General features: G+C 45.9%; 1 protein-coding gene and 1 long non-coding RNA gene across 3 annotated transcripts in view; one reads left to right on the top strand and one right to left on the bottom strand.

Annotated features, from left to right (window-relative positions):
- The window catches only part of LOC134349447 (cysteine-rich protein 2-like), a 53,673-nt gene extending 49,625 nt beyond the window's left edge, over nt 1–4,048 (top strand). The window contains exons 7-8 of the mRNA XM_063053768.1: nt 1,969–2,026; nt 3,376–4,048. Coding sequence (XP_062909838.1) covers nt 1,969–2,026; nt 3,376–3,440 — 123 coding nt within the window. The 3' untranslated portion in view covers nt 3,441–4,048. The remainder of the gene's footprint in view (nt 1–1,968; nt 2,027–3,375) is intronic.
- Nucleotides 4,049–4,310: 262 nt separating this feature from the next.
- The window catches only part of LOC134337419 (uncharacterized), a 36,619-nt gene continuing 13,076 nt past the window's right edge, over nt 4,311–27,853 (bottom strand). For both annotated transcript variants that reach the window (XR_010015997.1, XR_010016004.1), the window contains one exon: nt 4,311–6,975. This is a non-coding gene — a long non-coding RNA (uncharacterized LOC134337419). The remainder of the gene's footprint in view (nt 6,976–27,853) is intronic.

Below are 27,853 nucleotides of genomic sequence, written 5' to 3'. Positions count from 1 at the left end.
CATCAATATACTCTCTACCAAACATCTATACAAGTTTGTGGAAAGTACAGATGTCATACAAAATATTTGTAAACCCCCAAGGAAGTTGAGGCACTGTTGTACTTTCTTCATAATTTTACTTAAGTTCTGGGCCCAGGACAGGTTCTCTGAAAAGTTAACACTAAGGAATTTAAAGTTGCTGACCCTCTCCATGTCTGATCCTCCTATGAGGACTGGCTCATTTGACCTCTGGTTTTCTCCTGTTGTCAATAACCAGCTCCTTGGTCTTGCTGACATTGAGTAAGAGGTGATTATTGTGACACCACTCAACCAGATTTTCGATCTCCCTCCTATATGCTGATTTGTCACCACCTTTAATTCAGCCGACAACAGTGGTGTTGTCAGCAGATTTCAATATGGTATTGAAGCTAAAAAGGAGGTAGATGAATTTCTGAAAGATGGAGGAATTGAGAACCACCTGGAACAGGCACAAAAGAGGAGTTGATGACTGGGCTAGATCCACCATTGAAGAGCAGGCAGGATTGAAGACCCCAGTTCTGTTTCTGTTCCTGTTTCCTTTTGAGTGAGAAGGCAGATTAGGGCCGTATCACTCACACACACACAATGGCTGCCTGCTGCTCCCAGTCAGTGCTGCTGAGACAGAGAACCCGGCTGCTATACCTTTCACAAGCTACTGGCCCTCCTTGATCATGGAACTGCCTGGCTCCACAAAGAGTATGTCTGCAAACCTTCCAAGGGGCAGGAATGTTGTTGTGAGCCCCGTCAGCCTCTGCTGGGCCTTGCCTGTGTTATACATGTTGCCACTGGGAGGAGCTCTCTGCCTTGCTGTGTGTGTAAAGCAGCAGTGTGTTACTGAGTATGCACCTCACTGTGCACCCATCTCACCAGCACAGCTTCAGAAGGCAATCTTCACCCTCGTGTAGTGTGCTTAGACCTCCTCAGGACTCCAGCACATACCAACAGAGAAGCACTTCCAAAGTGTTGTAAGTGGCAACAGATCAGAACACAACGAACTCCCACAAACAGGAGAGTGAAGATGAGGTTTAGCTCCCTGTGAACCTATCAGCTCCACCCAGGTTAACCACTCAGGCTGTCCCTGCCTAATGAACCAACACAGTACAGGAACAGGCCCTCAGCCTACCACGTCTGTGCTGAGCACAATGTCAAATTAAACTAACCCCTTCTGCCTGCACATGATCCATACCCTGCCATTCAGTGCATACTCATGTGCCGATCTGAAAGCCTCTATCACATCAGGTTAACCTTTTACAAAAGCTCCATAGGTTGATGTTGTCCATAAGTCAGAAGATGCACAAAAATCACTTGATGTGGCAACTTTGCATCCAGTATTGTAATGAATGACGTCAAGAGCACAGAAGAATGAACAACTAATATGTGTGGAGTGAGAGGAAGCTGATTCTGATGTGTGCAGACTGTGTGTATGTATAGATGTCAAATTTCTGAATTTCATAATAGAAACGTAGAAAACCTACAGCACAATACACGCCCTTCGGCCCATAAAGCTGTGCCAAACATGTCCTTACCTTAGAAATTACCTAGGGTTACTCATAGCCCTCTATTTTTCTAAGCTCCATGTACCTATCCAGGAGTCTCTTTAAAAAAAAAAGGACTCTGCAAATCGTATCTGCAAGTATTCTGGGAGCTCTTTGGTTTGTAGGGTATCTGTGAGTTGGGTGTTTGTAACCTGGACGCAGACTGCAGGAGTTTTTTTACGACAGTCAGTTAGCTCAGCGAGCCTGCACATCTTTGGGATGTGGAAGGAGACCAGAACACCCAGAGAACATTGAAACTCCGCATAGCAGAGAGGTCTGGATTGAGCCCCTGTGCCTGGGGCTGTGGGACGTTTCTACCTGTTGCACCACTGTGCTGATGCTGGGTGAACGTTACAGAGCTGTCTGCTGAGGGTTACAATGCATTAAAGCCGGTTTTCTCTCTCTCCCCATTCAGCATGATGGACAGCCCTACTGCCACAAGCCCTGCTACGGAATCCTGTTTGGACCGAAAGGTAAGCAGGATCACCTTGAAGGTACTGGGCAGGATTTAACACACGTTCTTTTCCATTCATTGCAGCATTTGCTCCATTGATCCCTCACATTTCAGTTAGTCTCATCGCTCTTTCCCCATCGCTCAAATGCTGCTTCCCCCTTTCCATTTGCTTATGCCTCTGCTTCAGGCAGGCAGCAGCTCAAGTACACATCTGTTCACTGCAGGCAGAGGCTTTGCTTCAAGCCACCCGGCTCCTTGTTGAACCCCGTACCTTGTGATTCTCCCCCTTCGCCAGTGGGAACTGTTTTTCTTTGTTCATTTTGTGACTTCGAAAATTCAGATCAAATTCCCCCTCACCCTCTTGGTCAGAGTTACACAGCATGGCAACAGGTCCTGTCGCTCAGCTTGTCCATACTGACCATTTACCCAGGTTTGGCCCATTCTCTTTGAACCCTTCCTATCCATGAATTTGCCACGCACCTACGCTCCGTCTGCCAGAAAAAGTGGGATCTCCCAGGGGCCACCCATTTTAGTTCCACTTCCCATTCCCATTCCGACATGCCAGTCCATGGTCTCCTCTACTGTCGCGATGAGGCCACACTCAGGTTGGAGAAGCAACACCTTGTATTCCATCTGGGTAGCCTCCAACCTGATGGCATGAACTTCGATTTCTGGAACTTCCTGTAATACACCCCCCCCCCATCTTTCAGCATACCCCAGTCCCATTTCCCTCTCTCACCTTATCTCCTTCCTTACCTGCCCATCGTCTCCCTCTGGTGCTCCTCCCCCTTTTCTCTCTTCCATGGCCTTCTGTCCTCCCCCAACCCTTCTCCAGCCCTGTATCTGCTTCACCAATCAACTTCCCAGCTCTTTACTTCACCCCTCTCCCTCCCTCCTGGTTTCACCTATCACCTCCTGTTTCTTTCTCCCCTCCTCCCACCTTCTTACCCTGACTCCTCATCTTTTTCTCTCCAGTCGTGATGAAGGGTCTTGGCCCGAAACATTGACTGAACTCTTTTCTGAAGATTCTAACTATCCTATCTTTGCCTCTCATAATTTTTTAAACTTCTATTGGATCTACCCTTAGCCTCTGATGCTCCAAAGAAAACGATCTAAGTTTGTCCAACTTCTCCTTGTACTTCATGTCCTCTGATCCAGGTAGCATCTTGGTGTGTGTCTGCTGAACCCTCTCCAGAACCTCTTCGTCCTTCTGGTAATCTGACGACTAGAACTGCACACGATATTCCATGAGGAGGAGGAGAACCTGGGAGGGTTGGAGGGAGGGTCAGTACCTGCATTGGAGAGGTGTGATTTTGGCAACCCAGTGTGATATCTCTTCCCAACTTCACCCCTTTGCTGTTGTTACAGGGGTTAACACTGGAGGTGTTGGCAGCTACATCTATGAGAAGATGGACACCCCCGGGGAGCAGTGACAGGCGATTCCAACCCCAGCTGAATCCATTGGATACCGCCGACTTCCCAATTCTAACGCAAGCTACACAGACACTCTACTCACAACACACCGCCACAGTAGCTTAGAAACCCTGAACTAGTACCCCAGGTATTAACTGTAGTATGCTGTTGACTGAAATAGTATTTAATTTATGTGGGCTGTAGCATGGTATGGTCGTGGCCTTCTGTCACTGACCCTCAATCTTTCACGATGTCGGAGCAGGTGAGGTGAAAGCTGTCAAAGGGCCATCCCAAAGTTCTCGAGGCCAAGATTGAACAGTTGGCCTGAGGCAGCAGCTTGTGAAAACCATGGATTTGCGGGAAGGACCACTAGCACCACAGTAGCCTTTATTGATCTGTGTGTACTGCCCCTCCCAGGCTCTGAAACTCTCCTCTGCTCCTCATGAGGAGTAGTGTAAACTGACACACCACTTTCCCTCCTGAAACTTCAGGCCTCTACTTACAGTATTATATTCAGCTTAAAGAATGCATTTTTTAATGTACCAGCAATGAGAAGCATCCTGTTCATGAGCGTTAGAGTTAATTGAAGTTATCTTTTACTGAGAATAAACAATGCCAAATTTTTCTGGAGATGTCTTCGTTGCATTCATTTCCTTTCCTCCAGCAGCTAACTGTGTACTTTCCTCTCGTGCCTCCTGAGGGTGCTATTGCGATCTGCATGGGTGCTGCAGTTCGCCCGACCTGGGTGACAGCAGAAGGTGTGTTGGACTGGCCCAGATCACATCCTGATCTGGGTCACTGCACTGAGGAGAGAGTGGAGTTCAGAGTGGTATTCACAGGAGCAGGCCCTTCAGCCCGTCATCTCTGTGCTGACCATGATGTCACTTTAAACTGTGCGTCTGCCTGCACATGATGCATATCTGTCCATTCCCTGCCTGTCCAGGTGCCTCCTGGGCACTATCATGCCTGCTCCCACACCTCCACTGGCAGTACATCACGGGCACCTACCACTCTGCAAACAAGCATACATCTCTTTCAAGCATTCTACCCCTTGTCCCATCACTGCTGCCTTGTGGATGGTGGGAAGGTGCTGGGATGTTAGGAGGTGAGTCGCTTGTCACAGGACACAATCTCTGGCCTGGTCTTGTCACAGTATTTATGTGGCTGATCCACTCATGTTTCTGGTTAACAGTAAGTTCCCCCCCCCCCCCCAGATGTTGACTGTGGAGTGGTGTTGGGGGAGGGGTGAGATTCTCAGTGATGAGAAGGGTAGGTGGTCAGCCCCAGTGGTCATTGCTACTTCTGTGGCATGTGTTACTGGCCATCTATTAACCCGTGTCTGGACATTGTCTCGACCTTACAGTGTGCAGGCATGGGCCACTGCATCTGCTGGGGAGGTGTGAACTGGGCTCCACGTCAGTAAACGACCCCACTTCTCACTTTGCCATGGAATGGAAAGATGAAGCAGGTGTACAGGTTGGGACTGGGACGCTGTCCTGAGGAACTCCTGCACTGGGATGATGATTGACCTCCAACCACCACAAACATCTTCCATTGAGAGATGTCTGACTCCACCAATGGAGTTCATTCCATTTTGATGCCCACTGACTTACGATTTACTACGGCTTTTTGGCACAATACTCAACATTGAGGGCATTTGCCCTCACCTTGCCTCTGGAATTCAGCTCTGCTCTGTGTTGAACCAGGGCTGTGATGAGGACCAGAGCAAAGTATCTATGGAGAAAGACATGCTGGGCATCCATGTGGAATATGTGTCATGGATAATGCTGTTAGTTCAGCTTCCATCACTTTGCTCCATGGAATGCTGAGCTGGTAATAAGCTGGGGTGGTATTGTCTGTGTCTGATGCTGATACTATGAAATAGCATGGCGTCTGGAAATGATCCTATGGACTGCTCCCTCCCACTTGCTAACCACGTGCCTTCCCCTGTCCCTACAGGGACAGTGATTGTGCTAGAGGAGTCCAGCACATTGTGAAGCTGCGATTATCACTGTCGCTTATTGCTTCAGAGCCCTGTGGTACAACTGCCCCAGTTTAGATGCCAATACTCGGGTGTTTGTCAGTTGGCTGGCATTGAATTGAAATTACCCTGGCTGAATTCAGTGCCAGTATCAATACTAGGGTCAGATGTTCATTCAACACAAAAACAGATCCTTTGACCATCGAGTCTGCTAACCATCAGCCAAGCACTTAGACTAATGCTGCACTAATCTCATATTATTCTCCTGATGTTCCCATCATACACACACCCGTTCCAGATTCTCCCACCCACTTTACAGCATACAGTTAACCTCTGGACCCACACGTCTTTGGGCTGTGACTTTGGAAACCGGAGCACCCAGAGGAAACCCATGTGGTCATGGGAGAACATAGAAACTCTACATCAGAACAGCACTGGAGGTTGGGATCGAATGCGGATTCTCTGGAACTGTGACACCAGGTGCGCCACTTTGCCACCCTCTGTCTCCGAGAACCTAGAGTCTCATAAATGCCAAGCAGGAATCGCGCAGAATGTCTCCGGAAGGACATGTGAACTGAACTGAATTGACTTTATTTCTTACATCTTTCACATACATGAGTAAAAATCTTTATGTTATGTCTCCATCTCAATGTGCCATGTGCAATCATAGTAATTTATAATAAATAGAACAGTCAATGTAATATAGAGTTCACTCAAATCAGTGTGAGTTCATCAGTTTGATGGCCTGGTGGAAGAAGCTGTCCCGGTGCCTGTTGGTCCTGGCTTTTATGCTGCGGTACCACTTCCCAGATGGTAGCAGCTGGAGTAGATTGTGGTTGGGATAGCTTGGGTCCCCAATAATCCTGTCCTTGTAAATGTCCTGAATCCTGGGAAGGTGTGCTGGGCTGTCCACACCACTCTCTGCAGAGCCCTGCGGTTGAGGGAGGTACAGTTCCCAAACCAGGCAGTGATACAACCAGTCAGGATGCTCTCAATTGTGCCCCTGTAGAAAGTTCTTAGGATTTGGGGGCCCATACCAAACTTCCTCAACCGTCTGAGGTGAAAGAGGTGCTGTTGTGTACAGCCCATGTGAGGTCCTCGGTGATGTAAATGCCGAGGAACTTGAAGCTGTTCACCCTCTCAACCCCAGATCCATTGATGTTAGTAGGGGTTAGCCTGTCTCCATTCCTCCTGTAGTCCACAATGAGCTCCTTTGCTTTTGTGACATTGAGGGAGAGGTTGTTTTCTTGACACCACTGTGTCAGGGTGATGACTTCTTCCCTGTAGGCCACCTCATTATTGTTTGAGATTAGGCCAATCAATGTAGTGTCATCAACAAATTTAATTAGCAAATTGGAGCTGTGGGTGGTGATACAGTCATGGGTATACAGGGAGTAAAGGAGGAGACTCAGTACATGGCCCTGAGGGGCTCCTGTATTGAGAGTCAGTGGGTTGGAGGTGAGGGAGTTCACTCTTACAACCTGCTGGCGAACTGACAGGAAGTCCAGGATCCAACTGCACAAGGCGGGGTCAAGGCTGAGGTCTCCCAGCTTCTTGTCGAGCCTGGATCACTTCTGCAACAGAACAGTTGTTTCCAGTTTATTCTATTGCAATATCAGGTTGTTTTTAAAGAAAACACTTTATTTAAATTTGACTCTTCCTGCAATTAATTTCAGCAGAGCCTGGGAATCAAACCTCTGACTGCCCCGCTGTGTGGTGACATTAATCTTGGTGAAGCAATTATAAACAGTGGCAATCTTCATTTCCTAATGTGACCATCCAAGAATAAATTAATCTAAAGTGGAGGAGGAGCCTGATTTCCCCAGCAGGCCTTGAGCCCACCCTGGTGACCTGGCCCCACATCAGCTGGATTCCCCCCGACACTGTACTCATTTGCATGCACATCTGGCAGTGGGTCAAGGTTGTGTGGAATTTGATTGCATCTTGATTGATATCTACAGGGATGGGTTTCCTGCCTTCCCCTCCGGCACCTTGTTCATTAATTAAACTGCAAGGGTTTGCATTTCTTCCAGAAACTCAGCAGGTCGGGCAGCATCAGTGGAAAAGATCGATCGACGTTTCGGGCCGGAACCCTTCGTCAGGATCGTAGGGGGAAGGGGCAGAGGCCCTACAAAGAAGGAGGGGGGAGGGTGGGAAGGAGAAGGCTGGTAGGTTCCCTGACCTGCTGAGTTCCTCCAGCGTGTTGTGAGTGTTGCTTTGACCCAGCATCTGCAGATTATTTTGTGTTTGCATTTCTTCTGCTTGTTATTAGGTGAAATACCAGACAGTACAAACTTGGAATTGGTTTGTTATCGTCACAAGTACAGAGACAGGGTGAGAAGTTTTTGTTTGCATGCCAACCAGACAAATCACTCCATACACAATTATAGTATAAAATGAAAAAACAGTGCTGAATACTGTATAGTGATACAGAGAAAAGGTAGACAAATATAGTTCATGGGGTAGACTGAAATATCAAGAGTTCATTTTTAATTCTTCAAGACTCTTAGAACAGTGAGATAGAAGATGTGCTTGAGCCAGTGGTATGTGTTGTCAGGCTTTTGTATCTTCTGCGTGATGGCTGTGAAGAGGAGAGAATTGCCGGCTTGGGTGGGGGCTTTGATCACACTGGCTGCTTTACAATAGCAGACAGAGTCCATGGAGGGGAGGCTGGTTTCTGGTGAAGTGCTGAGCTGTCCCCCCAAGTCTCTGCAGTTTATTGCAGCCATGGGCAAAGCAGTTGTCTCATGAAGCTATGATACATCCCAGCGGGATGCTCTGTATGATGAGTGAGTGTAGAAGGGAGTGTGCCAAATTTCTGTAGCCTTCTGAGGAAATAGAGGCACTGAGCCATAGCTTTCGCATAGCTAGGCTGGGTCAGATTGTTGGTAATATTTACACCTAAGCATTTGATAAATTGTATCCACCTCAGTTCCATTGGGTCTGTGCTCCTTCCCGATGAAGTCAATGACCAGCTCGTTTGCTTTGTTTCAGACTTTCGATACAACACTGAGACATGTTGTCTGCAGGAATTCTCTGATGACTCAGCAATAGTTGAGTGTGTAAAGGGAGGACGGGAGGATGAATACAGGTCCCTGGTGGAGGACTTTGTCAAGTGGTGCAAGCTGAATCATCTGCAGCTCAACATCAGTAAGACAAAGGAGATGGTGACGGACTTTAGGAAGACAAAGGCTGCACTGCTCCCTGTAACAATTGATGGTGAGGACGTGGGTGTGGTGAGGACCTACAAGTACCTGGGGGTGCACCTGGATGACAGGCTTGAGTGGAGGACCAACACAGAGGTTGTGTACAAGAAGGGCCAGAGTCATCTCCACTTCCTGAGGAGACTAAGGTCCTTTGGAGTATGCAGGCGTCTCCTTCACATGTTCTACCAGTCTGTTCTCACCAGTATAATCTTCTATGTGGTGGTATGCTGGGGCAATGGCATCAACATGAGTGATGCCATCAGGCTCAATAAACTGATTAGAAAGGCTGGCTCTATTATAGGAGTCAAACTGCATACACTGGAGGCTGTGGTAGAACAAAGGACCCTACAGAAAATGTTTCTCACCTTGGCTGAACAGAGGAGCACTTTTAGTAATAGACTAAGACAACTGTGCTGCTTCGAAGAGTCCTATATGAGGTCATTCTTACCCTCAGCCACTAGGCTCCATAACGAGTCACCCTATAGCCGGGGAAGTGATGACCCCTCCTGTTAGACTGTTTGAGGTAACTTATTCTTTATTATTCTAACTTGTTTTTATTCTTTCTTGCTTCTAACTGGAAGAACAGGAGAGACTGTAGAGGAGATTTGTCATAAAGCTGCTTGAAGTTGTGGGAGTTTAGTCAGGTGAGAAATTGGAGAGGCTGGGCTTGTTTTCCCTGGTGCTAAGGTAGGGTGATCTGGTAAATGTATGTAGCATCAGGAGAGGTGTAGATTGTGTAGATGGTCAAAATCATCTTCTGAACAGAAGCAAGAGGTGGAAAATGAGAGGAAAGAGTTTCAAACCGGATGAGGGGAATGTTTCTTTCACACAGAGTGTTTGATAACTGGAACTGAGGAGATGGTGGAATCAGATACAATTCCTTGTTTAAGGGGCATTCAGACCAACACTTATATAGATAGGCATGGCAGGGTATCCTAATGCAGCAAATGATAGATGGGCTGAAGGGCCAGTATGGACTGGCTGGGCTGATGGGCCCCTTTCTGTGCTTCCAACTTGATGATTCTATGACACCGGCTGTTGAGAGGGGCTGGGAGGTGGGAGGGGAGATGACTCCTGGAGCAAAGGGCTGTAAACGAGCTGGGGTTTAAGCTTGAAGGAAGCTGGTATCTGTGAGGAGAGGCGGGTCGGATTAGAGCACTGAGTTTTTGGTGCCTGTTGTGATGACAGAAGCTGGTCTGGGAACTTCGAGTGGTGTGGGGGCAGGGGCAACTGGGGGATGATACGGGCAACCGGGAGGTGACAGAGATGCTCCAGAATGGCAGGGATGTGATGCTCCGCTGGAACACTTGCCCTTTGCTTAGAAAAATCTTTGTCCCAGGGAAGATGACCCCAACTCCTCTGATCTCTTAGTGGAATTAGGGGAGGGGTGGGGCAGGTTGCTGATGGTGAGTCCAGAATCCGAATCACTGGCATACGTTGTGAAATTTGTTGTTATGCAGCAGCAGTACCGTACATTGCAATACATACTAACTAAAAACTAAATTACAGTGTGTATGTATAAATAGAAATAGAAATAAATAGTGCAAAAAGAGGAAAAAGGTAGAGGTAGTGTTCATGGATTCAATGTCTATTCAGAAACCCGATGGCAGGGGGGACCCTGCGGTTGCAGATGTTTTGCCTCTTGCTCCAGATTCCAGCATACTGCCAGGTCAGCAGCTCATCCCACGGACCTCAACGGATAGGGGTTCGGAGGCAGGGTGGGGTGAGGGGCAATTAAAAGGGAGTTTTAGGGAGGCTCTGTTGAGAGTGGGGTGGGAGGAGTCGTGTGGATTGGTGTGCACCATGGTTTCATGTTGTTCATCTCTGTTGCCGGTAATGCTGTTTCCTGATTCATTTACTTTGGCACCACTTCACCTGCTGTGGGACAACGCTGGCTTCCTGGGTCAGCAACTGGCCAGTTTGTGAGTGAGTGGCAGAACACTCCCAATCAGCTCCAAGGTTGAGGCCCTCAGAATAGGCAATGAAGTAATAATCTGACACAGGAATCTGCGGCCAAAAGAATTTGTGTTTGGAACAGATGTGCTGAAAGAGGAATGCGAGTCACTGTTATGTTGCTCATGGAAACCGTCAAAATAGTTCTCAAAATAGACATATGGGAAGGTTTGTAGGAAGTGGAGATTTTCTGTGAGTGATATCAAGGCATGAGGATCTTTTGTAATCTTTCTTGTCACTGAGAGTTTGTTCTGCAATGGGAGGAATGACGTCCCAATCCTCTCCCTCCCTTTCTTTGGTGTGCATGGATTGTGCCCCAGGGATCCTCATTTTTCCAGCTGCCAAAGGCAGATGTGTTGCTCAGTGCCTACTTGGTAAATTGGTTTATTATTGTCACAAGTATCCAGGTACAGTGAAAAGCTTTGTTCTGTACACTGTCCATACAGATCATTTTATCACATCAGAGAATCTGGCAGTTTTGGCAGTTGGACTGTGCAATTAAGTTAATCAAGATCTGAACAGCTCAGACTCAGCAGAAAGCAGCTGATTGGGCAATCGAGGTCAGGTGACCAAGCAGTTTGAAAAGCTCAAGCAAATAAATAGAGGGGTAGCTCAAGCGGAGCGGCCAGTGAGTGAGTGGGCCAGTGAAGGAGTGGAGCTTTGAGGCTTTGACTCGAGAGGCTTCGATGAGAAGAGGTGAAGGACGAGCTTGTTCCCAGTTAGTCTTTACAATGCCTCCTGAGACGGTGATGTGCCTCTCATGTGAGATGTGGCAGTCTTGGGGGAACTCCCCTCTCCCACAGAGTCACATCTGCCAGAAGTGCATGCAGCTGGGCGATCTGGAAGACTGTGTAAGGAATCTGGAGCAGCAGCTGGAAGACCTTCAACTCATAAGGGAGAATGAGGCAGTCATAGATGAGAGCTACAGAGAGGTAGTCACACCTAGGCTACCGGAAGTAGGTCGTTGGGTGACAGTCAGAGGGGGGAAAGCGAAGGTGAGCAGACAGGTAGTGCAGAGCACCCCTGTAGCCACTCCCCTGAATAATAAGTTTACCGTCCTGGATACTGTTGGCGGGGACGACCGACCAGGTGTGAGCCATGGTGGCAGGGCCTCCGGCACTGAGTCTGACCCTGTGGTGCAGAAGGGTGGGACGGAGAAGAGGAGAGCTGTCGTCATTGGAGACTCTATAATCAGGGGAGCAGACAGGAGATTTTGTGGATGTGAGAAGGACATCTGCATGGTTTGTTGCCTCCCGGGTGCCAGTGTCCGGGATGTCTATGACTGGGTGCAAGACATCCTGGTACGAGAGGGAAAGCAACCAGAAGGCATGATACATGTTGGTACCAACGACATAGGCAGGAAAAGGGATGAGGTCCTGAAGTGTGAGTTTCAGGAACTAGGCAGAAGGCTGAAGAAAAGGACCTCAAGGGTGGTGTTCTCAGGATTGCTGCCAGTGCTACGTGACAGTGATGGTAAGAATTGGAGGAGATGGCAGTTGAATGCGTGGCTGAGGAGTTGGTGCAGGGGGCAGGGTTTTAGATTTTTGGATCATTGGGATCTCTTCTGGGGAAGGTGGGACCTGTACAAATTGGATGGGTTGCACCTGAACTCAAGGGGGAGCAATATCCTTGCAGGTGGGTTTGCTAGCATGGTTCAGGAAGGTTTAAACTAATTTGCAAGGGGGTTGGGACCCAGAGCGATAGAGCAGTGAAAGAAGTGCATGGAGAAAAGCCAGATCTAACAGATGGAGAGGCTTTGAGGAAAGAGAATCAGAATAAAGGGTGTAAAGGTAGTAAGATAGAAGGGCTAAAGTGTGTGTACCTCAATGCAAGAAGCATCAGGAACAAAGGTGATGAACTGAGAGCTTGGATACATACATGAAATTATGATGTAGTGGCCATTACAGAGACTTGACTGGCACCAGGGCAGGAATGGATTCTCATTCCTGGATTCCTGGATTTCAGTGCTGTAAAAGGGATAGAGAGGGGGGGAAAGGGGAAGGGGGTGGCATTACTAGTCAGGGATACTATTACAGCTACAGAAAGGGTGGGTAATGTAGCAGGATCCTCTTTTGAGTCAGTATGGGTGGAAGTCAGGAACAGGAAGGGAGCAGTTACTCTACTGGGGGTATTCTATAGGCCCCCTGGTAGCAGCAGAGATACCGAGGAGCAGATTGGGAGGCAGATTTTGGAAAGGTGCAAAAATAGCAGGGTCGTTGTCATGGGTGACTTTAACTTCCCTAATATTGATTGGCATCTGATTAGTTCCAAGGGTTTAGATGGGGCAGAGTTTGTTAAGTGTGTCTAGGACAGATTCCTGTCACAGTATGTTGACAGGCCGACTAGGGGGAATGCCATACTAGATCTAGTACTAGGTAATGAACCAGGTCAGGTCACAGATCTCTCAGTGGGTGAGCGTCTGGGGGACAGTGACCACTGCTCCCTGGCCTTTAGCATTATCATGGAAAAGGATAGAATCAGGGAGGACAGGAAAATTTTTAATTGGGGAAGGGCAAATTATGAGGCTATAAGGCTAGAACTTGCAGGTGTGAATTGGGATGATGCTTTTGCAGGGAAATGTACTATGGACATGTGGTCGATGTTTAGAGATCTCTTGCAGGATGTTAAGGATAAATTTGTCTGGGTGAGGAAGATAAAGAATGGTAGGGTGAAGGAACCATGGGTGACAAGTGAGGTGGAAAATCTAGTCAGGTGGAAGAAGGCATCATACATGAGGTTTAGGAAGCACGGATCAGATGGGTCTATTGAGGAATATCGGGTAACAAGAAAGGAGCTTAAGAAGGGGCTGAGAAGAGCAAGAAGGGGGCATGAGAAGGCCCTGGCGAGTAAGGTAAAGGAAAACCCCAAGGCATTCTTCAATTATGTGAAGAAAAAAAGGATGACAAGAGTGAAGGTAGGACTGATTAGAGATGAAGGTGGGAAGATGTGCCTGGAGGCTGTGGAAGTGAGCGAGGTCCTCAGTGAATACTTCTCTTCGGTATTCACCAATGAGAGGGAACTTGATGACGGTGAGGACAATATGAGTGAGGTTGATGTTCTGGAGTATGTAGATATTAAGGGAGAGGAGGTATTGGAGTTGTTAAAATACATTAGGACAGATAAGTCCCTGGGACCTGACAGAATATTCCCCAGGCTGCTCCAGAAGGCGAGAGAAGAGATTGCCGAGCCTCTGGCTAGGATCTTTATGTCCTCATTGTCCATGGGAATGGTACTGGAGGATTGGAGGGAGGTGAATGTTGTCCCCTTGTTCAAAAAAGGTAGTAGGGATAGTCCCAGTAATTATAGACCAGTGAGCCTTGCGTCTGTGGTGGGAAAGCTGTTGGAAAAGATTCTTAGAGATAGGATCTATGGGCATTTAGAAAATCATGGTCTTGTGAAGGGAAGATCATGTCTAACAAGCCTGATAGAGTTCTTTAAGGAGGTGACCAGGCATATAGTTGAGGGTAGTGCAGTGGATGTGATCTACATGGATTTTAGTAAGGCATTTGACAAGGTTCCACATGGTAGGCTTATTCAGAAAGTCAGAAGGCATGGGATCCAGGGAAGTTTGGCCAGGTGGATTCAGAATTGGCTTGCCTGCAGAAGACAGAGGGTCGTGGTGGAGGGAGTACATTCAGATTGGAGGGTTGTGACTAGTGGTGTCCCACAAGGATCTGTTCTGGGACCTCTACTCTTCGTGATTTTTATTAATGACCTGGATGTGGGGGTAGAAGGGTGGGCTGGCAAGTTTGCAGACGACACAAAGGTTGGTGGTGTTGTAGATAGTGTAGAGGATTGTCGAAGATTGCAGAGAGACATTGATAGGATGCAGAAGTGAGCTGAGAAGTGGCAGATGGAGTTCAACCCAGAGAAGTGTGAGGTGGTACACTTTAGAAGGACAAAATCCAAGGCAGAGTACAAAGTAAATAGCAGGTTACTTGGTAGCGTGGAGGAGCAGAGGGATCTGGGGGTACATGCCCACAGATCACTGAAAGTTGCCTCACAGGTAGATAGGGTAGTTAAGAAAGTTTATGGGGTGTTAGCTTTCATAAATCGAGGGACAGAGTTTAAGAGTCACGATGTAATGATGTAACTCTATAAAACAATGGTTAGGCCACACTTGGAGTACTGTGTCCAGTTCTGGTCGCCTCACTGTAGGAAGGATGTGGAAGCATTGGAAAGGGTACAGAGGAGATTTACCAGGATGCTGCCTGGTTTAGAGAGTATGGATTATGATCAGAGATTAAGGGAGCTAGGGCTTTACTCTTTGGAGAGAAGGAGGATGAGAGGAGACATGATAGAGGTGTACAAGTTATTAAGAGGAATAGATAGAGTGGATAGCCAGTGCCTCTTCCCCAGGGAACCACTGCTCAATACAAGATGACATGGCTTTAAGGTAAGCGGTGGGAAGTTCTAGGGGGATACTAGAGGAAGGTTTTTTACTCAGAGAGTGGTTGGTGCATGGAATACACTGCCTGAGTCAGTGGTGGAGGCAGATACACTAGTGAAGTTTAAGAGACTACTAGACAGGTATATGGAGGAATTTAAGGTGGGAGGTTATATGGGAGGCAGGGATTGACGGTCGGCACAACATTGTGGGCCAATAGGCCTGTAATGTGCTGTACTGTTCTATGTTCTGTCAGTACATTGAGTTAGCATGAAGGAAAACAATATCAGAATGCAGAATAAAGTGTTACAGTTAGAGAAAATGCAGTACGGGTAGACAAAGTGCAAGGCCATTACGAAGTAGTTTGTGAGTTCAAGAGTCCATCTCCTTGTACTAGGGAATCATTCTGTAGTTTTATAACTGCAGGGAAGAGGCTATCCTTGACCCTAGTGATATGTGCTTACAGGCTTTTGTAACTTCAACCTGACAGGAGGGGGAATGGCTGGGTTGGTTGATATCTTTGATATTGTTGGCTGCTTTATGAGACACTGAGAAGTGTGGACAGAAGCCGTGGAGGGCAGGCTAGTTTCCACGATGTGCTAAGCTGTGTCCACAACTCTCTGCAGTTCTTTGCAATCTCAAGCAGAGCAGTTGCCGTACCAAGCCGTGATGTAGGATGCATTGTACGGTGCTTCAGTAAAAATTGGCGAAGGTCAACAGGGCCATGCTGATATGAGGAAATCTGCAGATGCTGGAATTTCAAGCAACACACATAAAAGTTGCTGGTGAACGCAGCAGGCTAGGCAGCATCTCTCGGAAGAGGTACAGTCAACGTTTCGGGCCGAGACCCTTTGTCAGGACTAACTGAACGAAGAGCTAGTAAGAGATTTAAAAGTGGGAGATCTGAAATGATAGGAGAAGACAGGAGGGGGAGGGATGGAGCCAAGAGCTGGACAGGTGATTGGCAAAAGGGATATGAGAGGATCATGAGACAGGAGGCCCAGGGAGAAAGATGGGGGGGGGAGGGGGGAAAAACCCAGAGGATGGGCAAGGGGTATAGTGAGAGAGACAGAGGGAGAAAAAGTAGAGAGAGAGAAAGAGAATGTGTGTATATAAATAAATAACGGATGGGGTACAAGGGGGAGGTGGGGCATTAGCGGAAGTTAGAGAAGTCAATATTCATGTCATCAGGTTGGAGGCTACCCAGATGGAATATAAGGTGTTGTTCCTCCAACCTCAGTGTGGCTTCATCTTTACAGTAGAGGAGGCCGTGGATAGACATATCAGAATGGGAATGGGATGTGGAATTAAAATGTGTGGCCACTGGGAGATCCTGCTTTCTCTGGCGGACAGAGCGTAGGTGTTCTGCGAAATGATCTCCCAGTCTGCGTCGGGTCTCGTCAATGTATAGAAGGCCGCATCGGGAGCACCGGACGCAGTATATCACCCCAGTCGACTCACAGGTGAAGTGTCGCCTCACCTGGAAGGACTGTCTGGGGCCCTGAATGGTAGTGAGGGAGGAAGTGTAGGGGCATGTGTAGCACTTGTTCCACTTACAAGGGTCATGCTGAATTACTTAAGCCTCCTGAGAAAGTAGAGCTACTCATGAGTTTTCTTGGCCATGGCATCTACAGAGTTGGAGCTAGACAGGCTGTTGGTGAAGTTCACTCCTAGGAAATTGAAGTTCTCATCACCACTGATGTAAACAGGAGAAGGTGCACCAATCTCCTTCCTGAAGTTAATGATCAGCTCTTTTGTTTTACTGACACTGAGAAGAAAGGTTGTTGTCATGACATCATGTCACTGGGCTCTCCATCTCCTTCCTGTATTCAGACTGATAACTTGAGGTGCAGCTGCCGACAGTGATGTCATCTGCAAACTTGTAGATAGAGATGGAGCAGAATCTGTCCACGTGTACACGGAGTAGAGTAGGAGACTGAGGATGCAGGCTTGTGGAACACCAGTGTTAAGGGTAATCATCATTGAGGTGTGGCTGCCTATCCTTACTGATTGTGGTTGTCTCGACAGCATCTCTCGTCACAGAGTTAGTCTGCAGCAAACAGGCCTTCCTGCCCCCTGTGCTGCTTCAAACAAACCCTGCTACAACTACTCAAATCTCAAAAGAAGTTGGGTTTCTCCTTTAATAGTGTTCTTAATATCATTTACTGGCCTGACCATTGTTATACAGTAAGGATTCTGATCCTTCGTTACTACCTCTGTAACCTGATACAGCATTACAGACTTTGTAAACGGACTACCGTCGATCTACCAATCTCAGAAATTCCTATTGCTCTCCACCTGTCCCTCTTAAAACCTACGACTTTGGACAAGCTTTTGGTCACTTGTATATGTGTGGATTATTGAATAGGAGCCAAAAGCAGAGTAAACCATTGGGGCTCCCCCATTCAATATGATTGTGGCTGATCTTTCCCCACAGTGATTTTTCATGTACTTCTTACCACTTGTCCATGCCATGCAAGGTACCTATCCGAGTGACATTTCCCTACATTTGGCCCATATCCCTCTGAACCTTTCATATCCGTGTTACTTTCCAAATGTCTTTTAAACATAGTAATATCTCTCTGGTGTGAAGGTACTGTCAGCAGTGTTGGTGTGGACATGGAGGGCCAAAACTCCTTGTCTGTGTTGTATGACCTTATGACTGTAACGGAACAATTGACCTTTCACAGTCCTCTAAAGTCGAAAAATTCAAACGTCCAAAATGCCTCTGGAAGAAGAAATTTCTCCTCCTCTCACTCCTCATCCTGAGACTGTGACCTACACCCATCCCTGCCGTGCATAATCTGTCTGGAACTTTGGATCTTCCAATGAGATAGCTCTCTGTTCTTTGAAAGTACCGCTGCTCAATACAAGAGGCCATGGCATTAAGGTATGGGGTGGGAAGTTCAAGGGGTATATTAGAGGAAGGTTTTTTACTCAGAGAGTGGTTGGTGCATGGAATGCACAGCCTGAGTCAGTGGTGGAGGCAGGTACACTAGTGAAGTTTAAGAGACTACCAGACAGGTATATGGAGGAATTTAAGGTGGGGGCTTATATGGGAGGCAGAGTTTGATGGTCGGCACAACATTGTGGGCCGAAGGGCCTGTACTGTGCTGTACTTTTCTATGTTCTATTGTTACCGAGCTCTGACTCCTGGAGAGGACACAGTTAACCACATTATTTGCATTTGGCCTTGTATGGGAAAAGTTTGGAGACTGTGCTGCATTCTCAGGGAGTTGTTAGTAAAACATTGTATTTATAAGTCATCTATTACCACCGCTGCCTAGAAACACAATATATAAATAAGACAGATAATTAGACTCTGGGGAGAACTTGCACCAGGAATAGAACAAGGTTCTCCCTGCTTCAGGGAATGTCAACCTCCTGAGGATAGGGATCTGTACTCACCCCATCTTCCTGCCTGAACCTTAATAGGGATAGAGTTCCTCTTGTCCTCAACTACCACCCCATCGCCCTCCACATCCAGCACATCTTTCTCAGCAACCTCCGCCATCTTCAACAGGATCCTGCCACCAAACACACCTTTACCTCATACTCCCCTTCCCCCCCAGCTTTCCACAGGGATTGCTCCCTCCATGATTCCCTTGTCCATTCGTCCCTCCCCACTAATCTCCCTCCAGGCACATAACCCACAAGCAATAGAAATTCTACCCCTGCCCATTCACCTCCTCCCTTACCTCCATTTAGGGCCCCAAGCAGTCCTTCCAGGTGAGGTAACACTTCGCCTGCAAATCTGTTGGGGTCTCTATTGTATCTGGTGCTTCCAATGCAGTCTCCCCTACAGTGGTGAGACCCGATGTAGATGGGGGGATGGCTTTGTTGAACACCTTCACTCCATCCCCCAAAAGCAGAATATCCCCAAGGCCAACTACTTTAATTCTTATCCCCATTCCTGTTCTGACATGCCAGTCCATTGCCTTATCTTTTGCCACAATAAAGCCATTCTCAGGGTGGAGGAGCAACACCTCATATTCCATCATTTTCCAGATGGCATGAACATAGATTTCTCCTAACCAGTATTTTTTTCCTTTCCCCTTCCTTTGTCTATTTCCTCCTCTGGCCTCTTAACTCTTATTCTGGGCCCATCACCTCCCCCTGCTGTCACTCTTCCTTTCCTTTCTCCTATGGTCCGCTCTCCTCTCTTATTAGATTCCATTCTCTACGTCCCTTTACCTTTCCCACCCACCTGGTTTTCATCTGTCACCTTCTAGCTAATCGTCTTTCTTTCCCTCCCCCCGGGTTTTATTCTGGCATCTTCCCCCTTTCTTTCCAGTCCTGCTGAAGGGTCTCAGCCTGAAATGTTAACCATTTATTCATTTCCATGAGCTCAGTTCCTTCAGCATTTTGTGTGTGTTGCCCATGGGGGTTGCCTGGCAACTGGGATCCCAGGCACCAGGACGGACAAGCAGGGTTCATGGATGGAGGCGGGCTGTGGAAATCCGCTGCTGGTTCATGGAGAGGTTCAGCACATAAATAGGCCCTTTGGCCCACCAAGCAAATGATGGCCATCAACCAATATATGCACTCATCTCTCACATTCCCATCAGCTTCTTTTCTTTTTCAATATTTTTATTAATTACTTGCATAGACGAATACAAAATACATTATGATATTATGGAAACAGAAACAAGGTTGAAATGCCCTATAACTATGTATAGTAAATTAACCATAATATTGAAAAGGTATATTTTATTCTAATATAAAGCAAAATCAAAACCCCATAACAAAACAGAAAAAAAGGGAAAAAAGGCTGTTTAGTTAAAAGAAAAGAAAAAAAATCTCTGACATATAGTCATAAATTCAAACATATAATAGCCGTCATCATTGTTGAACAAGTCGAAGATTGTGAAAGTAGTTCCAAAAAGGTCCCCATAATGTGAAAAGACCTTGTCTAGGTATAGAAATAGAACACCTAATCTTCTCTAGATTTAAGCTTGACATAACATCAATCAACCAATGGGCATGAGCAGGTGGAGCGGCATTTTTCCATTTAAGCAACAAAACTCTTCTGGCTAAAAGAGAAATAAAAGCCAAAATATGCAAATCATTCAGCTTAAGAATAAAATTATTTCCTCCAACAATGCCAAACAAGGCAGTCAGAGGGTTGGGTTTAAAGTTTAATTTAAAAAGCTCCGAGGAAGTTTGAAATACTTCTTTCCAAAATTTATCAAGCCGCGGGCAGGACTAAAACATATGAATTAGAGAGGCCTCTTCGACATTACACCTATTACAGTATGGAGAAAAATCTGAGTAAAAACACGAGAGCTTATCTTTAGTCATGTAGGCTCTATGAATCACTTTAAATTGTAAAAGAGAGTGAGCGCACATGACGAAGAGGTGCGAACAAGTTTAAAAATTCCATTCCAAGTATCCTCATCAATTGAAATCTGTAAGTCTTGTTCCCAGAGGTTTTTAATTTTGTCTAACGGAATGTTTCTCATTGCCAACAGCATACCATAAATATTAGAAATAGATCCTTCATGAAAAGGTTTCAAAGTAAAAATTGTATCAATTAAATTCTTATCTGGACATTTAGGAAATGTATGAAGTTGAGAATGCAAGAAGTCTCTAATTTGTAAATATCTAAAAAAGTGACCTTTACAAAGATTATATTTAATAGATAGTTGATCAAATAAGGAAAGACTATCTCCAACAAACAGATCCTGAAAACATTTAATTACCTAGTCTATTCCACTCTTGAAAAACTAGTTCAGTCAAAGAAGGTTTAAAAAAAAATTAGAAAAAATGAGACAAGAGAGTGAAAAACTAAATAACCCAAAGAATTTTCTAAATTGTAACCAAATCCTCAAAGAATGTTTAACTACATAATTATTAGTTAAATTACTTAAAGATAGAGGAATTGAAGAACCAAGAAGAGAAATAATAGAAAATTTATTAACAGAATTAAATTCTGAAGAAACCCAAAACGGACAGTCCATCAGCTTCTAACAAACTGTATCATTCAGCAGTGCCCTGGGGGCAATTTACAATGGCCAATTAACCTACTATTTATATGATTAAATCACGAGGGGCAGAGATAGGGCGAATATGTCTTGTTTTTGGGGTTGTGGATTCAACAAGTAGAGAGCAAAGGTTTAAGGTGAAGGGGGAGAGACTTAATAGGAACTTGAAGGATAGATCTTTCACACAGAGTGCCCATTCTATGGAATAAGCTGCCAGAGGGAGTGGATGAGTCAGGTAAAATATTTAAAGCGTTGTTGGACAGGTACATGGATAGGAAAAGTTTGCAGGGATTCCTAACCTTTTCCATGCCATGGACCAATACATTATGCAAAGGGTCTGTGGACCCCAGGTTGGGAATCACTGGTGTAGAGGCATATGAGCCAAATGGGAGCAGTTTAGATGGGAACGTTAGTACAAACCCTTTTAGGTCAAAGGGCCTATATGATTCGGTGCCTCTATGACCCAGTGCGCATCATTGGGATGTGGGAGTGAACTGGAGAACCACAGGGAAGCCTAGCGGTCACAGGGAGAATGCGCAATGGATGCGGGACTTTGGAACTGCACCACGGTGACACCCTCATCTTTGTTTAATCTTCAGAAGAAGGTCGAGCCTGTGCAGAAAGAGAACTGGCTATGTTTACCGGGCTTGAGCATCTCGTTTGATTAAACACAACTACCCATGCATAGTATTGGCACATTTCAGACTGTCTGCACAATCGGTGCTTGGTTTTTCTTGTAAAGTTTTGACATTCTGTTCCTGCCTTCAAACATTTCCAGGCCTCCTGGCAACTTCAGAATTCTTTTTATTTTGTGAGAGTATCTCTAATCTATTGGAACTCAAGTCAGAGCTCAGAGGAGACCTGAGCCCTGTATATGAACCAAACCCTTTGACTGAGTCTGAATGTTAGTACACATTGCAATCCTCTGACCTCAGTGTGTTTCGTCAAGTTTGGGAGCAGATATGGTGCACAAGGACCTAGGTTTAAACCTTTGTGGAAGTTGACACTAACTGTAGACATTTCCCTTCTAGCTAGCCTGTTAGTGTCAATAAGTTATACAGCATGGAAACAGATCCTTTGATCCAACTCATCCATGCCAGCTGTGTTGCCCAGCGAGCTTGTCCCTTCTGCCCACAGCCCTTGATATCTCTACTGTCTGTGTATTTATCTAGCTGTCTTTTAAATATTACTGATCTGCCTGCCTCAGCTGCTATTGTTGGCCGCACGTTCCATAGTCTCACCACTCTACATGAAGAAGCTGCCCCTGATGTCCCTTTTAAATGTCTCATCTCTGTCTTAAACCTATGCCCTCTTATTTTTAGCGGCCTCTACCTGTGAAAAAGACAATGTGCTTTCACCCTGTCTATACCCCTCACGATGTCATATGCTTTTATCAGGTTACCTCTCAGTCTGTACGTTCCAGGGAATAAAGTCCTAGTTGACACAACCTCTCCTCGTAACTCAGACCCCCACGCCTCGGCAACATCCTGGTGAACCTTTTCTGCACTCTTTCTAGTTTAACAACATCTTTCCTATAATCTGATGCCCTAAACTGTACACAATACTTGGTGTGTCCTCACCAATGTCTTACAGAACTGCAACATAACCTCCCATACTTGATTCCCTGACTGATGAAGGCCAGCATGCCAAGCGCCTTCTACCTGTAATGCTGCTTTCGAGATTCAAGGTTGTTTATTGTCATTTGTCAGTAAACCAATGTAAAGGAGAATGAAATGATTTTTACTCAGGATCTGATGAAGCATGAAAAAACACAGTAAGCATGAAGAACGCAATAAAAAAACACAAATATAAATATAAAAGTAATCCTATAAAACATGATGTACAAGTAATTGTTTGACTGAGGACATAAGATTAGCTTATATGCATAGATTGATTGTATATATGTAAAGCGATGTTAGGTGCAGAAGTATTTATAGAAAATGTCAGAGTCACCTTATGAAATTTCAGCAAACTATGCACTTGCAGTTTAATGTAAATAACACATCCTGGGGCCTACCATTCACTGTACAAACCCTACCCTAGTTTGATCTCCAAAAATGCAAATCTCACATTTATCTGCATTGAAAGTCACTTGCCAATCCTCAGGCCACGTAGCTAGCTGATCAAGATCCATGTGTAATTTAACAAAACCTTCCATGCTGTCTACAATTTTAGTATACATCTCTCAACCTCCCCACCCAGTTTTGTGCAAACAGCACAACGTCCAGGAGTGTTTGAATGCCCTCTGGAAACTCCAAAATTTATCATCCATAAGATCATAAGACAGGAACAGAATTGGGCCATTTGGCTCATCAAGTCTGATGGCTGATCCATTCCTTCTCGACCCCCATTCTCTTGCCTTCTCTCTGCAACTTTTAACATCCTGGCTAATCAAAAACCCATCAACCTCCACCTTAAATGCACCCAGTGACCTGGCCTCCACAGTGGCCTGAGGCAATGAATTCCACAGATTCACAACCCTCTGGTTAGAGAAATTCCTCCTCATCTCTGTTCTAAAAAGGTGTCCCTCTATTCTGAGGTTATGCCCTGTGGTACTTGACACCCCCACTATCCTCTCAAAAGCCACTCTACCTAGGCCTTTCAACATTTTATAACCTTCAATGAGATCGCCCCCTCTCCCACCAACATTCTTCTAAATTCCAGCGAGTACAGACCCAGAGCCATCAATTTCTCCTCATACGATAAGCCTTTCCTTCCCAGAATCATTCTTGTGAACCTCCTCTAAATCCTCTTGAATTTCAATACATCATTTCTTAAATAAGAGGCCCAAAACTGCTCACAGTACTCCAAGTGAGGCCTCACCAGTGACTTATAAAGCCTCAAACATTACATCCTTGCTTTGATATTCTACTCTTCTCAAAATGAATCTTAACATTGCATTTGCCTTCCTCACCACTAACTCAGCTTGCAAATTGCACGAGGACTCCTAAGACCCTTTGCACCTCAGGATTTTTGAGTTTTTTCCCTGTTTAGAAAAGAGTCTATGCTTTTATTCCTTCTGCCAAAGTGCATGGCCATACACTTCCGAACAGTGTATTCCATCTACCACTTCTTTGCTCATTCTCCTAATCTATTCTAGTCCTTCTGCAGCCTCTCTGCTTCCTCAACACTTCCTGCCCCTCCACCTAATGTTGTATCATCTGCAAACTTGGCCAAAAAGCCATCAATTGTGTCATCCAAATCACTGACGTACAATGGAAAAATAAGCGGTTCCACATGGACCCCTGTAGAACACCACTAGTCACTGGCAGTCAATCAGAAAGGGCTCCGTTTATTCCTGCTCTTTGCCTTCTACCAATCAGCTAATGCTCTATCCATGTTAGCATCTTTCCTGTAATACCATGGGTTCTTGTTAAGTAGCCTCACGTGCAGCAACTTGATAAGGGCCTTCTGAAAATCCAAGTACACAGCATCTACCAATTCTCCTTGGTCTATCCTGCTTGTTATCTCCTCAAAGAATTTGAACTGATTTGTCAGACAAGATTTTCCCGTAAGGAAACCATGCACAGTTTATCATGTGCCTCCAAGTACCTTGAACCCACTTCTTTAAAAATCAACTCCAACATCTTCCCAGCCACTAAAATCAGGCTTACTGGCCTATAATTTCCTTCCTTTTGCCTCCATTTTTCAAGAGTGGAGTGACATTTACCATTTGTCAGTCCTCCAGAACCATTCCAGGATCTAGTGATTCTTGAACGATCATTACTAATACCTGCATTTTTACACTTCAGTTACCTTTTCAGAAACCTGTAGTCCGTCTGGTCCAAGTGACCTATCTACCTTCAGACCTTTCAGCTTCCCAAGCACCTTCTCCCTAGTCAAAGCAACTGCACTCACTTCTGCCCCCAGCACTCTTGAGCTTCTGGCATTCTGCTAGCGTCTTCCATAGTGAAGACTGATACAGGTTTCTTACTCAGTTTGTCCGCTATTTCCTTGACCCCATTACTAACTCTCCAGCATCATTTTGTAGTGGCCTGATATCTACTGTTGCCTCTTTATACACCTTCTTTATATACCTGAAGAAACTTTTGGAATCCTCTTTAATATTATTGGCTAACTTACCTTTGTATTCCATATTTTCCCTTCTAATGCCTTTTTTAGTTGCTTTCTGTTGGTTTTTAAAAGCTTCCCAATCCTCTAAGTTCCCACTGATTTTTGCTCTATAATATGCCCTCTCTTTGACTTGTATATTGGCTTTGACTTCCCTTGTTAGCCGTGGTTGCATCATCCTACCTTCACAATACTTCTTGTTTGGGATGTAGATATCCGACGCTTCCCGAATTGCTCCCAGAAATTTCAGCCATTGCTGCTCTGCCATCATTCATGCTAGTGATCTGATTGAAACGTATAAGATCCTAAAGGGATTGGACAGGCTAGATGCAGGAAGATTGTTCCCGATGTTGGGGAAGTCCAGAACGAGGGGCCACAGTCTGAGGATAGAGGGGAAGCCTTTTAGGACCGAGATTAGGAAAAACTTCTTCACACAGAGAGTGGTGAATCTGTGGAATTCTCTGCCACAGGAAACAATTGAGGCCAGTTCATTGGCTATATTTAAGAGGGAGTTAGATATGGCCCTTGTGGCTACGGGGATCAGGGGGTATGGAGGGAAGGCTGGGGCGGGGTTCTGAGTTGGATGATCAGCCATGATCATAATAAATGGCGGTGCAGGCTCGAAGGGCCGAATGGCCTACTCCTGCACCTATTTTCTATGTTTCTATATACCTCTGACTTCAGCTTCTCCTTCTCAAACTGCAGGGTGAATTCTATCATTTCACTCTCCCCTAAGGGTTCCTTAGCCTTAAGTTCTCTAATCAATTCCAGTACATAATGTACAACACCTAATCCAGAGTAGCTGATCCCCTAGTTGGCTCAAACACGAGCTGCTCTAGAAAGCCATCTTGTAGGCACTCTAGAAATTCACTCTGAAGATCCAGCACCAAGCTGATTTTTTGCAATTTACTTGCATATTGAAATCCTCATGACTATCATAACATTGCCCTTTTGACATGCATTTTTCTACAAACAGAGCCCTTTGCCTACCTGCCTATTTTTTTGATACAGTGTATTTCCTTGGATGTTAAGCTCCCAACTATAATTTTCTTTCAGCCATGGCTCAATGATGCCAATACCATCATACATGCCAATGTCTAACTGTGCGACAAGTTCATCCACCTTATTCGGTATACTACATGCATTCAAATATAACACCTTCAGTCCTGTATCCATCACCCTTTTTGATTTTGTCCCATTTTTACACTGCAACTCATTCCACTGACTGTATTTTTTCCCTGTCATCTGCCTGCCCTTCCTGATAGTCTCACTACACACTACCTCTGCCTGTAAACCAGCAGCCCTATCCTCGCCCATAGCATTCCGGTTCACATCCCCCTGTGAAATTAGTTTTAACCTTCCCCAACAGCTCTAGCAAACCTGCCTGCAGAGATATTGATCCCCCTTGGGGACAGGTGCAACCCATGCCTTTTCTACAGGTTGTACTTTCCCCAGAAGAGATCGCAGTAACCTGCAACCCTGCCCCCTGCACCAGTTTCTCGGCCGCGTATTCATCTGCCAAATCATCCTATTCTTATCCTCACTGGCACAGCCAGTAATCAAGAGGTTACTACCCTGGAGGTCCTACTTTTCAGCTTTCTACCTAACTCCGTAAATTCGCTCTTCAGGACCCATATCATCGGTGCCAATATGTACCAAGACTTCCAGCTGTTTAGCTTCCCCCTTTTAAATATCGTGGCCCTGATCCGAGACATCCTTGACCCTGGCACCTGGGAGACAACATACCATCCGGGTGTCTCTATCCGTACACAGAACTCGTGTCTGTTCCTCTATCCCCTATCCCTATCACTATAGGAATCCCCTATCAATACCGCAGTCCTTCAATACCGCAGTCCTCTTCTCCCCCTTCCCTTCTGAACCACAGCGTCAGACTCAGTGCCAGAGACCTGGTCACTGCAGATCTTCACTGCCCCCCCCCCAGTAGGTCATCTCCCTCAACAGTATTTAAATGGTATACTTATTACAGGGATTATCTGTACTGACTGCCCATTTCCCTTGCCCCTCCTGATAGTCACCTATTTTCCTGCCTCCTGCAACTTAGGGGTGACTACCTCCCTGTAGGTCTTATCTATCCCTTCTTCAGTCTCCCATATAAGCCAAAGGTCATTGAGATGCAACTCCAGTTCCTTGACACGTTCTCCGAGGAGCTGCAGTTCGGTGTACCTGGTGCAGATGTGGTTATCCGGGAGGCTGGAGGTCTCCCTGAATTCACACATCTCTCAAAAGGTTCACAACACAGAACCTGGAGCCATTCTTGCTGCACTAACTGACAAAGAATGAAGAATGAAGAAGAAGAAACTTTCCAGATACATATCTCACCCAAGCCTGATGAACCAAAGTCTCCCCGCTCTAACACCGGCCCACTCACACAATGGCCGCTCTGCTTGTTCCTTCCTTATTTTTATTTCCTCTTGCTAATTAATGCGTGAGGCCTCCCGCGCCAATTTGGCTACAACTGCACCACCAAGAGAAAAGACAGATCCCAGAGGATGTGATCCCTGTCTCTTCAACCAGGAGACTAGGAAGAGGAAACTCAGCCCAGCTGAGACTCAAGGGGTGGACTTCTATTTATGCAGTGCCTTTCCCATTCCCAAGGTCTCAAATTTTTGATTTCTTCCAGACTGTTCAGACAAGAGACCATTGTTTTTCTGTGATGAACATTACCACTGCCTTGTTCTCCACAGAAAGTATCCTACCCACTGGGTCATCAGATTGTATGATACAGAAACAGGCCTTTCAGTCTGACTCATTCATGCCAATCTACTCTAATCTCATTTGCCTGCATCCGGACCACATCCTTCTAAGCTTCTGTGTCTGTCTAAATACATTA

This window comes from Mobula hypostoma, chromosome 1 (assembly GCF_963921235.1).
Source record: "Mobula hypostoma chromosome 1, sMobHyp1.1, whole genome shotgun sequence".
Lineage (NCBI taxonomy): Eukaryota > Metazoa > Chordata > Chondrichthyes > Myliobatiformes > Myliobatidae > Mobula > Mobula hypostoma.
The sequence above is the reverse complement of the archived record's forward strand: the minus strand, read 5'-3'. Positions and strand labels throughout refer to the sequence as shown.